Genomic DNA, 14476 nt, shown 5'->3' on the forward strand with positions numbered 1-14476 from the left:
CTATCTGTAGAATAATTATGTCCTTCTCATACTGACTCCACATGTTTAAAGCTATCACATAAATCTGCTCACTGTGCTCCTTGCATGGATGGTGGGTCTGCAGTCTACAACAACTCCATTGCAATCCATCACATCAATACTGGAATCAAGGAAGGCTATGCATTCTTTATTAGGCTACCTTTAGAGGATTCTGGACAAGCAAGGTGAAATAGTGAAGTTAGACTATTTCTGCAGTGTGTGGGTTTAAAGGCCAAATATGCCTGATAAAAAATTAAATAAAAACCTAACCAAAAGTTTTGGATGGCTTTACTTTGCATACAGTAGTTAGTGATGCAGGAAAGGGGATTCCCTTGTATATAGTGACACCGTGTGGCTATAGTGTGTAAAAGTGAAAGTTCACCACTGCACTGTTCACCATTGGGAATGCCATTCCATCCTAACTGAAAACAAGGGAGGTATGGATTATGGATATATTATATTGTGATATTTATGCACCAACTGAAATTAAACAGTCTACTCTACCCTAATTGTATTTTAGGTTGATTGATTGAATACTTTATTAGCAGTTTGCAAAAAGCACTGGAAATTATAGTTCAATACAGGTCTGTAAAGAGGATTATACGCTATACCCAAGAAATTGCTTTGGCTATTGGGGGTAACTTTCTGGATGTTAAAAAAAAAGAAATAAGTGTTATGTTTTTTGTTTTGTTTTACATTAGCCTACACTTTGCTTTAAACTTGCTGGAAATGTTCCGTGAACTTTTTAGAGACCCCCCAACTTCGAAGTGAAGTTGGTTGGTAAGGAACTTCCACACTGTATCCAGGAAGTGAGCTCACGGCGACGATGAGGATTTTTATGGGGTCGAAACAAGCCGAAGGAGGTCGTCCCGTCCCTTGCAGAAAGGAGAGGAAATAGGTGGTCCTATCCTAGCCTGGTCGAAAACACCGTTCGGAGAAGTTTAGTTAGTGACCGACAGGGACGGACGGCTTTCTATGTTTATTATTTCTCCCCCTTCCACTCCCGGTCACTCGATAACACCTCTGAGGGTCGATAATATGAAAGGACGGAGTTGACAACACGATGTCACCAGCGACGAGCGGAGCGGCGGAGAGACGGGGCTGCGTGCCGCTTATCAGCGGGGATGAAGTTCGGAGAGAGTCCGAAGCGAGAAAAATGGAGCTCCAGTACAGCTGAGTGACGAGGAATACAAGAACGCTCGCCCCGAAACACGGTCGCCCCGGGTCAAATCCGGCGACCTCGGAACGGTCACCACCAGGTATTCCTAAACGTAACCTCAGTAAAACTATGCCACAAACTAACCGTATTCCTAAACGTAACCTCAGTAAAACTAACCTTATTCCTAAACGTAACTTCAGGTAAACCATGCCTAAAACTAACCTCATTCCTAAACGTAACGTCGGTAGCCTACAACTATGCCTAAAACTAACCCTCTTCCTAATCTTAACCTTAGTGAAACTACGCCTAAACCTAACCTTATTCCTTAACTTAACCTCTGTAAAACTATGCCTAAACCTTGCCTTATTTATTTCTAATCTTAACCTCAGTAAAATATGGCTAACCCTAATTTATTCATAACCTTAACCTCGGTAAAAGAAGAACCGCAGGGGGGCGAGCGGTCCGCGAAAGAAAATGGGGGCGAGCGTGTTTTGGTGCGAGTCTTCCGGTTACCACTGAGAGTGGGGTGAGGAGGCTGGCTTTGGCAGGCTGGGGGGGAGTCAGTCCTACCCTGCTCTGCTGCTGCTCCCGCAGTGTCGTGTGTAATAAGGCCTCGTTTTGGCTGTCGCTTGCCGACAAGAACCCGATCTCCAAGCTCACAACGCGTCTCGCAACGCGTTTTGAGCTTGGCGATCCGGGGTTCTTGTCGGCAAGCGACACCGTCGTGCAGTGGATTAAAAATTAAGCTGAACTTCGCTAGCTTGCTAGCTATAGCGTTGAGTTCGGATGATAACTTTGTCTACTTGTGATATGATTGTCCCAAGAAAAGTTATTCGAACTTGCAACATGTTTTTTTTTGTATCCAGCTTTGTAGGAAAGGGATTAGATGTCCTTTTGGCTGCGAAAACAAACCCAACATTGACATGACTAGGGCCTGGACACTTTTTGATCTGACTTTGACAAACTTAATTTAAATAAAACCATATACGCTCAAATGAAGCGAAATGTAACGATTTTCGGTTTGCTGTTGTTGTTTAGGCCTGTTGTTGAAAGTCCCCTTTTTGTGGGATGATTGTTTAAAATCAAGTTGCTCCAATCATGGCTGACAAAGCAACAGAAGTTGATAAACAGAGTGAAAACTGCAACATTATTGCGGGTATGTGTCCCATCACTGGAAACAGTTAGATTAGATACTAGGCTACGTGAGGCCGTTTGTTATTCTGTAATAACCCAGTGTTGCAAGATTCCTTTCTTTGGGGGGTTTTGTAAAACAAACCTTGATAGCTTTGTTCTGCCTGAAACAATTACTTTATGGCCTCTTCGCGACGACTGTTTGTTGACTTAAAACAACAAATATGGAATTTCTCAGGACTGTTACAAGTGTATAACGGTTTGTCATGTTATTGTCATTTGTGTGTCCAATCGTAATAAGGTTTATGCTCCAACTGCTGTCATGTTTAGACATGGTCATCCTCACAGCCACACTTTCTGTATTTAAGTGGACTCAGCAATAATCACACAAGACTCATGTTACATTTTCTTTTCTGTTTCAGAACGTCCCTCTTCAATTCTCCAGCCTCTGATTCCCCAGAGAAGCTGCTTTGTTTGTGGCAACACTGCAGTTACGAACAAAGTTTATTCCCTATGGATTGACTTCAGAGAATACGAACCTGAAAATGTAGTTGTAGACTTATTTCAGTGATCATGATACAATTCCATGAATCTTAAATATACTATTGCAACCCTGCCTGAGGGCATCTTAGGCCTGTAAGAAGCCAGGGGTCCTCCTGGCACCCCCTTTTCCCTCCCCTCCCCTGATAATTCACCAAAACACCTTGAGCATCCATATTTACCCATTTTTAGACAGTTTCACCTACAAACCTTCAACACGTTCCACCATCCCAGATGGGACACTGCTCGCTTCTTCAAGGGTCTTGGTGTTCTCTCTGCCTCTAGACAGTGTGGTAGGGGTATTGGCACATATTTGAAGAACATTATAAATAAATCAAACATTAAGACATCAGAAAAAAAGGTAGCTCATGATGTGCTGGAGGAGTCACAACACGCAAGGTGCTCTACAGCTGTATCCATGCAGTCTTTGACACGGGATGACACTTTGATGGGACTTAACTGAGTGGATGTTATCAGTTGTATTCGTCAAGTCTATCTGACTGCTGATGCAACCTTATTGGGACTTAAGTGTGTGTGCCAGCCCTATTCATGAACTTTCCATGTGGTACAGCCTGGATGTTGACTGTCCTGGGACTGTTGAATTCACTGTTGCGGTGATGAGGCAGGGCTGCTGGTGGCCTGTGGGGCTGACTGGGCAGTGGCCTGAGGTGATGTGATGGGTTGCAGGAACACTAAGGTTCTCCCTGAGCCCCCAGGGGATGTTCAACTGGACCTGGTCAAAAAGGTCAGTAAGATTGTGGATTATTTTGAAAATAATAGAAGAAAAATCATATTTTTCTTTTGCCATTTTAGAACTACTGATAATATTAATGATATCTGTACGAATGCATGATGATGATGTTGATAAACTTGATTGTTTCTTACTACCATTTGTTGCTTCAATGTTTTATGCATTATTTGGTTATTATTATTGTTATTATTATATATTATATCATTATTGTAAGTGCTGACCTCAGTGTTCAGTTCAATTCAATTGTTGTCTCTCTGTGTACTCTGTGTACCTTGTGTCTGTGAAATGCTAGAAGCTGCTTAATACAAAGTGTTCATGTATTTTTCAGGTGGACCCTCCCCAACACCCACAGACAGACCTCTATAAACACTTCATACGCGGGGATGGTGCTGGGAGTAAGATGGGTGGGGCTGGATGTGGGGGAGGTGATAAGGCAGACTCCACCTCCCCGTACCAGGCCCAGGCACAAGCTGCCAGCCGAACAACCTCCACCCAGCCCCCTAAAGACCAGTCCGATCCCTCGGACCCTCAACGGAAAAAGGTTGCAAAATATCGGGCCAAATTTGACCCACGCGTCACAGCCAAGTACGATATCAAAGCCCTGATAGGCCGAGGGAGTTTTAGCCGAGTGGTTCGCGTGGAGCACAAAAGTACACGGCAGCCGTATGCCATCAAGATGATCGAGACGCGGTACCGAGAGGGAAGGGAGGTGTGCGAGTCGGAGCTATGCGTTCTGCGGCGCGTTCGCCACACCAACATCATCCAGCTGATGGAGGTGTTTGAGACGGCGGAGTGTGTGTACATGGTGATGGAGCTGGCCACTGGTGGAGAGCTCTTCGACCGGATCATTGCACGTGGCTCCTTCACAGAACGTGACGCCACACGGGTGTTGCAGATGGTGCTGGACGGGGTCAAGTACCTCCACACCTTGGGCATCACCCATCGAGACCTGAAACCAGAGAACCTCCTCTACTACCACCCGGGAGCCGATTCGAAGATCATCATTACAGACTTTGGCTTGGCGAGCAGTAGGAAGAAGGGAGATGAGTGTTTGATGAAGACCACATGTGGCACACCAGAGTATATCGCCCCTGAGATCCTGGTGAGAAAGCCCTATACCAACGCGGTGGACATGTGGGCACTGGGGGTGATCTCATACATTCTGCTGAGCGGTACCATGCCCTTTGAGGATGACAACCGCATGAGACTGTATCGGCAGATCCTCAAGGGGAAATACAGCTTCTCTGGAGAGGTGAGATGTTGCAATCCACATACACTCTTTCTTTCTATTGTTCTTTCGTTCTTTTGTCCTTCCTTGCCCGCTGTCTCTCAGACAAACGCCTAGCTTCACCGATCCTCAAATGATTCGTTCATTAGCGCATATTGTCTAGTGAAAAAAAACTCAACCGCACCGCTGTCTGTCTGTCCCGGGAACAGCCCGCCCTGCCGTCCTGTGTACGGCGGGAGGGGAAGGGGGGCATGAATGAAAGCGTGAACTTAACCGTTTCAGGAAGTGAATGGGTTTGTTCACGTTCACGGCAGTGAACTAGTTCTTTTGAACGAATCGATCATGAACGACCCGTCATTACTGGAGAGGTGAGATGTAACCACCACAAGCACCCCATACCCGCTCATCCTCCTGGCCTTTTGGTGCACATCCATAACCATTACATGCACCCTACCAGCTCTTACAGTAATTCTCGCCACCACCCTCTCCCACTTATTTGTCCTCTCTGCTGAGTCAATATGCCCTTCTGCAAAGTGTGTGTGCGTGTGCATAATAATTTATGCTCCATCTCTGTAGCTAGTTGAAAGAATGCTGAGTAGCCCCTTCCTTTGTTTCAGAGTGTGGGTGTTTAGGTTGCCACTGAGCTTTATGAATGCCTGTTTTATACCCGTAGAGTGGGTTTGTCTCCAACATAAATAATGGGTTCTCGACGCGACTCACATTTATTAGAGGATCTGTTATTTGTGTTGGTCAACACTGTCTTATGAGCAGAACACATTACAACAATTTTCAGCACTGGCTTGGCTTCCTGTGAGGTACAGAGATGATTTTAAAATATTGGTGATCTCTTTAAATCACTTAATGGTTTGGGGCCAAAATACATTTCTGACTTGCTTTTTCATTATGAACCCTGCAGACGTCTCATGTCGTGCAGGACCAGTCTACAAACCAGAGCTAAAACAAAACCTGGTGAGCCAGTGTTTAGTTGTTAGGCCCTTGGTTACCGTAGGTAGGGCAAACAAAGGTGTCTGATTAGTGCATAACGTGGATGCATTTAATCACTCTCAAACAACTATGGGCCATATCTGCATAACTGGCATTACTCTTGAACGAATACAGACACTCAGTAAAGCAGCCTTATTTATTTTCAGATAGATGCTAATACTTTTAACTCTTATTTGAATGTTCTTTCTACATTATTAATCATTATATATACTGTGTTGAGAGAGTGGGTGATAAATGAGCAAGAGAAAGAATCAAAGATTATATGAGGGAATGATGCCACAAAGCTTATGATTCCGTTTTGAACCTGTTGCATTGCAAGTACATGTTCTATGGAAGAAGACTCTTTCAGGTCTGTTTAATATTTTATTTTCTACCTGGAACTGAGTCGAAAGCAATTCAAGAATTCTTGTTTCAAAGTAAACCATTAAATACAGGCCTATCTTAAGCTACTTAACACTGTATATTAACACTGATCGCTCACTTGAATGAGTCTCTATGGGTGTCTTTAAAGCCATCATTAATAACGTATGATTTAATGTTACAATCCTAAACTAAGCATGAGCATCATGTAGCAGCAGCTGAGAGAATATTTATCTGACGGCTGGATATGTGACGTGTATATTTGGCATACATTGATTGTTTTTGTGTGTTGTGGCTTATGGTAATCCAGGTGCTGTCGGTTCGACTTTTAACTCTTCTTGTTAACACTTGTACCTGAGACTGTCAGAAAGAGAATTCACTGTCATTACGAGGAAAGTTTGTCATTTGGGAACATTTTCTTGCAGCAAAGTGTGTAGTGCTGTTCAATGTTTGGTGCAGCTTTTTGAGAGTGCAGCTTGTCCAAGTCCATAACATGCAATCTCATAAACAAACAAGGTGAACATTCTTTGGGTTGTGACTTGGCAGAAGAGACAGACAGGACAGCACATAACCTGCCAACCTGACCCCAGTCATGAGAATACGAGTAGATCCAGTAGACTCAATCTAATATCTAGTGAAGTAAACTAAATAGATCTCCCGTGAATAACTTAGCACCCTTGCGCAAGAGATCTAACTTCTTGTCATCTGATCACATACAGAACTATTGTTTTATATAGCTCTCTGATGCCCCCTTGTGTCTAGTAGCCTAGTTTAGAACAATTTTCATATAGACTGAGTAGTATTGGGTGTGGATGAGCTGTATTTTTCATTACATTTTGCCAGTTTAAATTACTCTGTGATGTATTTTTATGTCATTATGATTACAGCAGTATTCTTACATGCTGCCATGTTCTGTATAAATCAGAGTTATTAATAATATGATTTATTTATTTAACATTAAAACACAACACGGTATATCACCCAGCCGTATTTCAATGTAAGCAGACGATAAAGCTCATCATCTTTTTCCGTGCCTTTGTCCTCTCCCCAGCCATGGCCCAGTGTGTCGAACCTGGCCAAGGACTTTGTGGAGCGGGTTCTGACCGTGGACCCCAGCGAGCGACTGACAGCCGGTCAGGCCATCAAACACCCCTGGGTTGTCAGCATGGCCGCCTCCTCCTCCATGAAGAACCTGCAGCGGTCCATCTCACAGAACCTTCTGAAGAGGGCATCGTCGCGCTGCCACAGCACCAAGTCGGCCCAGTCCACGCGTTCCAGCCGCTCCACTAAGTCCAACAAGGCCCGGCGGGCCCGTGAAAAAGAGCTCCGTGAGCTCAACCGGCGCTATCAGCAGCAGTACAATGGCTGAAGCCGCTAACCAAACCAAACTGAAAGCGAGTGACTGCAGAGCATGAGACCGAGCCACAGCACTACAACGGTTGAACTTTTACGTGTGACTGCCACTGCTCAAAGTTGCTGCCAACAATGGCTCCAAGTCACACATCACTGCCATGGATGAAAAAAGACAATGACTTAAATGTATCCATGGCAACCAGTGACACTTGCATCATTAGTTTAAGAGCAGCTGCTGTCAATTGACCAAAATTCACAAGGCAGCCATTTTGCTTTTACGGCATTTTGCTCTTACAGTACGTCATCGCATATGACGTAAGAGCAAAATGGCCGCTGTGTGAAAATGGTTTATGGCTATAACAGGACTAGGCCTGTGGCGATTAGGTTAATGTTAATGGTTGAGGTGTTCTGTGTAGAAGAGGCTATGAATTTCCATGACAGTGTGTCATAGTATGTGCACAGTAAGGGACAAACCAGTACTGTTTTGAGGCAACAGCCCGAAGCGGTTCAATCTCTCCGTCTATCTCTACCTATCCGTCCCTTCAGTCTTTCGTCGGCCATGGTGCCCGAAGCAGCAAGCAGGACACCGTTCACTGCCCACATCCCTGTCTCCTTCACTCCCTGTTTTTCTCTACATATTTATTTATTGTTGTTGACATGATTATTGGTCTCCGTTCAAATGGTCACTGGATAATGACCGTCCACACGGATCTGTTGAACAGAATTCTGGGTACTGAAATTTCTAGGAAGAGAGGGGATGTTTTTTTCTTAGAAGAGGGGGAGAAAAAAAACGTTTCCCTTTCTCATTCCTGAATTATTGCTGTGAATTTATTATTTTGCTACATTAACTGTTGGAGACATATACAGTAGCCAAGCTGATCTTACAAAGTGGGCTATGGAACACACTGCAACACTAGCAGATCAGTGAACACCACAAAAAAATGTTTTTGTCTAGTTAAGTCTAAGATGGTCTTATCTTGCCAGTCATACTCCGTTGATATCATAGATCTGAAGCTTGTAAAAAATTGGAATGCTGTTTTGTTTTGTTTCGAAGGCAGGTTTTGTTTTTCTACAATGTTTTTAAGAAAACAGTCATCCCATGCTCCTCCAATCACATAACTCCAATGAAGTTTTCATTAACCACTTAAGCCCTCTATACTTTGTTGTACGACGAATATCCCAATCTACAACGCATGAGCTTATAGATTGGCTTCTTTTTTTTCCACTTATAACATGCCCAAAATAGGTACACCAGGTTGAAAGTGGTTAAAGGAATGTTGACCCTTTTTACATTTTCATCATTGCTGTTAACAGGAAATGATGTACATGCTTTAGTGCAGTATTGAATGCTCCTTCTTTTTTCTTTTTTTTTGCTTGGTATGGTTGCATAGCAACATTAAGCTAGACATCTTGTGTTTTTAATCCTACAAAGATCATGTCCAATGGATCTGTTCCCTAATTTTCCAAGTTTGACTTTGGAATAACCAAAATGAAGAAAAAAGAATGAGTTTTTAAAATGAAGCTATCATTTGTATGAAGGACTTAAATCATGCTTTGCATGAACAGCATATTGTGGGGCCTTATGTGCAATCTTTGTGTGGTTTGAAACAAAAAATATTGCCATTCCTTTGCCAATCTACACAAGTATTTCTAGATAACACTTTGAAACAAGTTCAAAAGAATCAGATCTATAATATATCCTCAATGAAGGAACAAAGGGTTGTACCCAATGTCCCAATTCTACAATGTGCCCTCTCCCTTCTCTTATTTCTCATAACCTGGACCACTGCACATCTCAACAAGAGTTGAGGGGGGAGGAATGGGACTTGGGCTCAGAGATATATTTGCCTAACCATTCGTTTTTGAAGTCTACAGTGGTTGGAATTATGAGAATGGTCACTGTCGCACACAATGTTTAAGAAGGCTGTTATTTTTCTTATGATTCTAAATGATCTGGTTGATTTTCCTTTTTTACCCCTTCTTTAGAATGCCTGCAGGGTAAATCGGTTGCACAAAGTGGTCTTGCATACTTCTATGAGCGCTTTGCTGTGAGCTGTCCTAGTATATAGTGTGTTGTTTTTTTGTTGTGAACTTTTTTAAATGATACTGGAAATCCAACAGAGCCATGTCAGCTGACCTCAGTTTATCTGTTCTTTTTGTTGAAAACTTAATCTGTCTGATCTTCTTGATGCTATTCTAGAGCTTCCTAATTTCCATGAGATCAGTTTTGACTCCTCCATTGCTCTGACTCCCGTCTAGATTAGATTGGCTGTGTTATTTTCTTCTACTGCTGTATTATCCACCCTGTTCTCTCTCACTTCATAGGAGCCTGAAATCTGAATGAGTTTCAATCTAACGCTGTCTTTTTTGACAGGAAACTGGTTAATATTTTTAACCAGTTTTAAATTCGGAGATCTTGGAACACACACACACACACACACACACACACACACACACACACACACACACACACACACACACACATACACACACGCAATTACTGGGAGTCAAAGGAATTCATGTTTTAAATTGGTCAGCAGTGTCTATTGTATATGTTGTGTCCAATGGATAACCATATAGTATTCAAAAGTGTTCCTTCAGAGTGTTAACACATTTGTATGAGAGTTTCTTTCACCTTTTATATATCTGTATGAGTTTGTGTAATGTTGTCCTAAATGAAATAGCCAACTCAACACTGTTATCTGAATACAGTTGTGTGTCTTTTATGTTTGTTATTGTGTTTTACGTCTAAATGAATGATAAAACTTTGATTCTTCTACCATTAACTTTTTTTTAAATGTTTTTTAATGGTGAAATGGTTCAGTCATTGTATACAAATGTGCCAATAAAACAAATCCGAACCTGACATGCTTATTTATTTGCTGCGTAGACAAACTGTTTACATGCTTGTTTCTAATGGTACCTAAAAGACAGCACTGTTTTAATAATATTCAACAAAAGTAATTTGGATTTGTCCAGAATCCGTTTTGAGCAGCACATCAAATTATTGGTTTGTGGATGTGATAGACTATGTTAGTTAGATTCTTGCAATATCTGTTTGGCTAATGGCTATGTTAATGCAATATTCCAATGAGTTTTGTACCCCTTTTTAATTCCAAACTTATTAGTACATACATGTTGCCACAGGCGCCCTCTTCCGGCAAAAACGCAGTAAGACTGGGCTGAAGGGTTGTCAGGTTTGATTAAGCTTTGCATTATTCCTTTACAATGGAAGACTGTTTCAGGTCCACAATCAGATGATTGATTCTGCTGGAAGGGCATGTGACTTGAATAATATAAAACGAAAAATAACGCACTTGGCTGGCTCTAGTCTCTACGACCTCTTATTATGAGCTAAAGAACAAAAACATTATGGGGGGATGATCCACACAAAACATGGCAACCCGATACAACCAGGCGTCAGTTGTCTGCGGCTGAGGGCAAAACGCTCGTCAAGTCTACGTGAGCATTTCACTTCCGGTTGGTGGTCTTCAATATAAGAGTAAAGTTGACTATTAGTTTATTTTTATTTTTGTTATGAATAATAACAAATATTAAATGAAAAGGTGCTGTAGACCTCATCAGAAACTAGAAAGTACTGTTCCTGAAGAAACAGTGTGGGATCGCTAAGAATGTTGATGGTATTGGGTATTGATATTGTTAGTAGTGTTAAAGGTTTGAAAGGTTTAAAGTTCTAAAAGTTTGAAAGGTTTGAAAGGTTCTAAAGGTTTGAAAGGTTTGAAAGGTTTGAAAGGTTCTAAAGGTTTGAAAGGTTCTAAAGGTTTGAAAGGTTTGAAAGGTTTGAAAGGTTTGAAAGGTTTGAAAGGTTCTAAAGGTTTAAGAGGTTCCAAAGGTTTGAAAGGTTCGAAAGGTTTGAAAGGTTCGAAAGGTTTGAAAGGTTTGAAAGGTCTGAAAGGTTTGAAAGGTTTGAAAGGTTCTAAAGGTTCGAAAGGTTTGAAAGGTTCTAAAGGTTTTAAAGGTCTACGGTTCTAAAGGTTTGTTGGTGTTGAATAGTGTAAAATGTAGTTTTCTAGGGTAAAACTGTGGTTGCTAGGGTCTGATAGCCGGTTGCTAGGTTCTAATAGGTGGTTGCTAGGGTCTAATTGGTGGTTGCTAGGGTAAAACAGGTGGTTGCTAGGTTAGAAAGGTGGTTGCTAGGGTCTAATCGGTGGTTGCTAGGGTATGATAGGTGGTTGCTATGGTCTAATATGGTGTTGCTAGGGTCTAATAAGCAGTTGCTAGGCTCCACTGTAGCTAAATAGGATTGCCCCATTGAAATGAATGGGATTTTTTTTAGCAGTAAAAAGTGAAATATCTCTAAAAGTACAAATTATTTCAAAAATTCAAACGGTAGCCAATATGTCCTAAGTAGGCTGAACGTTATAGAGTTGGAACGGAGTTTCTAGCTAAAAGTATGAATTTCCCCATTGAAATGAATGGGATTTTTTTAGCAGTAAAAAGTGAAATATCTCTAAAAGTACAAATTATTTCAAAAATTCAAATGGTAGCCGACATGTCCTGAGTAGGCCGAACGTTGAAGAGTTGGAACGGAGTTTGTAGCTAAAAGTATGAAGGACTAGTTAGGGGCCAAAAAACTGTCCCAAAAACGGTGAAGATAACAGTAGTGTGATCGCTTTAGCGATCCCACAATAAGTACCAAAAAGTGTGTTAATGTACGTTTTAGGTACCTTATAACACATTATAAAATGAAAGGAACACTTCACCCATATTCAATTTTCTTATGGAGATGATGGAGAAAAAAGGCTAAATATTCTTTTGATTTATACTTGTACCACTGTGCCGTGTTTCAATTGCCGAAGCCAGCAGATCTACAAGTACAAATCAGGCTTAACCAGAGAGTCAAATAGAGGCAAAGCGGAACCCAAAAAGACAGACAGGGGCAGAAGAGATAATAATAAGAAATATGGCAGATGAGAGAGCACACAGCAACAGCAGACACTGCAGGACAGAGAGAATGACAATCCATGAAGATGCCACTGCCAGTGATACAGGAAAGGGAGAAAATAATGTTCTTATGTGGAGCAGTGTTTGGTGGAGGAAGTAAAATACATCATAAGTCTGGCCTATTATCAGATCTGGCAAGAGAATTACATTCTGTGAAACAGCAACATTCAACCTTTGATGGATAATTTTTGGAAAGATGTAGCCTGATAAAGTCAAGTGCAGTGTGGGAACATTACAGGTTCAAAGAGTGAATGTGATAACAGCTTTACCTTAACTGTAAAGACAGATAGGCCTGCTGCTGGTGTGATTCCACTGAAACAGCCAGGGAACCACTATGGTGATGGTGAATAAACCATTCATGAAGCCAGTGTCATTTATAGAAGGTATTATGGTAATATACACACACACACACACACACACACACACACACACACACACACACACACACACACACACACACACATATATATATATATATATATATATATATATATATATATATATATATATATATATATATATATATATATATATATTTTTTTTTTTTTTTTTTTTTTTATAAAACAAACCCTAGAGCAGGAGGGCTTTCATGTATCTAAATATAAACTGAATGGTATCAGACTACTGATACAACAGTATAACTTTGCTCCAAACAAATATCCTAATATACCGCTGATTCTCAACGTGGGGTCCGGGGACCCCCCGGGGGTCTTTGAGTGGTTCCACAGGTCTCCAGCTAAACGATTGGTATGGGAACCAAATGGACCCTTACGCATCTGTAACTTAGAGTTTATGTATATACTGTAGGTCTATATCTAAAAAATAGGACACATATTAAAGATGGTCTCACTCACTCACTCACTCACTCATCCCATGGCCTAGGGGGCCGTAGGGGTGTCATGATGGATGCTTGGGCAGTCAGGGATCTCCAGCGCTCACGATCTTCTGCTGTGCGTAGAAGGGTTTGGAAGCTGCAGCCAGTCCATTCCTTGATGTTGTCCATCCAGGACTTTCTCTGCCTGCCTCTTCTCCGCTTCCCCTCCACTGTCCCCTGTAAGATGGTCTTTGACAGGGAGGTATGTCTTGTGACATGACCATACCAGGCCAGTTTGCGACGTTTTACTGTTGAGAGTAGGGGCTCCTGTTCTCCAGCATGGGTGGTGACTAACTGTCTAACATAGTCATTTGTCCGGTGTTCTTTATATGAAATATGTAGCATTCTTCTATAGCACTTGCTTTCAAAGGACTGTACCCTGCGCTCGGTGTCCGCTGTGAGTGTCCAGCTCTCACAGCCATAGAGTAGGGTGGAGAGTACAAGTGACTTGTAAAGTCTGACCTTCACTGAGAAGCTGTTGGTGTTACTTTTCCAAATACTGGCCAGTCTCGTCATGGCTGATGTTGCAATGCCAATTCTTGCTTTTATCTCTTTCGTGGAGCTGCCATCTTCACTCACATAGGACCCGAGGTACTTAAAGTCCTTTACTTCCTCCAGCGTCTGCCCGTTCATTATGATCTTCGTTGGAGATACATGGTTGTGGCTGTTGACCAGGATCTTGCTTTTCTCTGCACTTATCTCCATGCCATATGCTCTCGCCGCCTCTTCCAGTCTGGTGGTGAGATCCTGGAGTTCGGCCTCGCTTTTCCCCATGAGGTCGATGTCATCAGCGAAGCGGAGGTTGGAGATGGGTCTTCCTCCGATGGATATGGAGGTGTGGAATTCTTGGAGTGCTTCCTCCATGATGTTTTCCAGAAAGATGTTGAATAGGACAGGGGAGAGGAGACAGCCTTGACGGACACCAATAGATGTTTTAAAAGGTTCTCCCATGCTGTTATTTATGAGAACTGCACTGCTTGAGTCCATGTAAAGTGCTTGGATGACCTGTATGATGTTGTGTTGTAAAGATGGTCAGGTAATAGCTATTAAAGTAAGTAATTATAAAGGACCAAACTGTAAATAATAAAAGAC

The 14476-nt window shown here is 42.0% G+C and overlaps 1 protein-coding gene across 1 annotated transcript; it reads left to right on the forward strand.

Annotated features, from left to right (window-relative positions):
- The first annotated feature begins 848 nt into the window (after positions 1-848).
- pskh1 (protein serine kinase H1) lies at positions 849-10411 on the forward strand. Its single transcript, XM_080438506.1, has 4 exons — positions 849-1277; positions 2731-3593; positions 3928-4851; positions 7244-10411. Exons 2-4 carry the CDS (start codon positions 3525-3527, stop codon positions 7559-7561), a joined length of 1311 nt encoding a protein of 436 aa, XP_080294632.1. The 5' UTR covers positions 849-1277; positions 2731-3524; the 3' UTR covers positions 7562-10411.
- Positions 10412-14476: the final 4065 nt, after the last annotated feature.

Source organism: Gymnoscopelus braueri, assembly GCF_963280865.1.
Source record: "Gymnoscopelus braueri genome assembly, chromosome: 9".
In the NCBI taxonomy this organism is placed as follows: domain Eukaryota; kingdom Metazoa; phylum Chordata; class Actinopteri; order Myctophiformes; family Myctophidae; genus Gymnoscopelus; species Gymnoscopelus braueri.

What these genes read in the sequence shown, in the direction of transcription:
- pskh1 (XM_080438506.1), top strand. Translation starts at nt 3,525, where the DNA reads ATGGGTTGCAGGAACACTAAGGTTCTCCCTGAGCCCCCAGGGGATGTT. An exon ending in AACTGGACCTGGTCAAAAAG is followed by an intron (nt 3,594 to 3,927) that starts GTCAGTAAGATT and finishes TGTATTTTTCAG; the next exon opens with GTGGACCCTCCCCAACACCC. An exon ending in AATACAGCTTCTCTGGAGAG is followed by an intron (nt 4,852 to 7,243) that starts GTGAGATGTTGC and finishes TCCTCTCCCCAG; the next exon opens with CCATGGCCCAGTGTGTCGAA.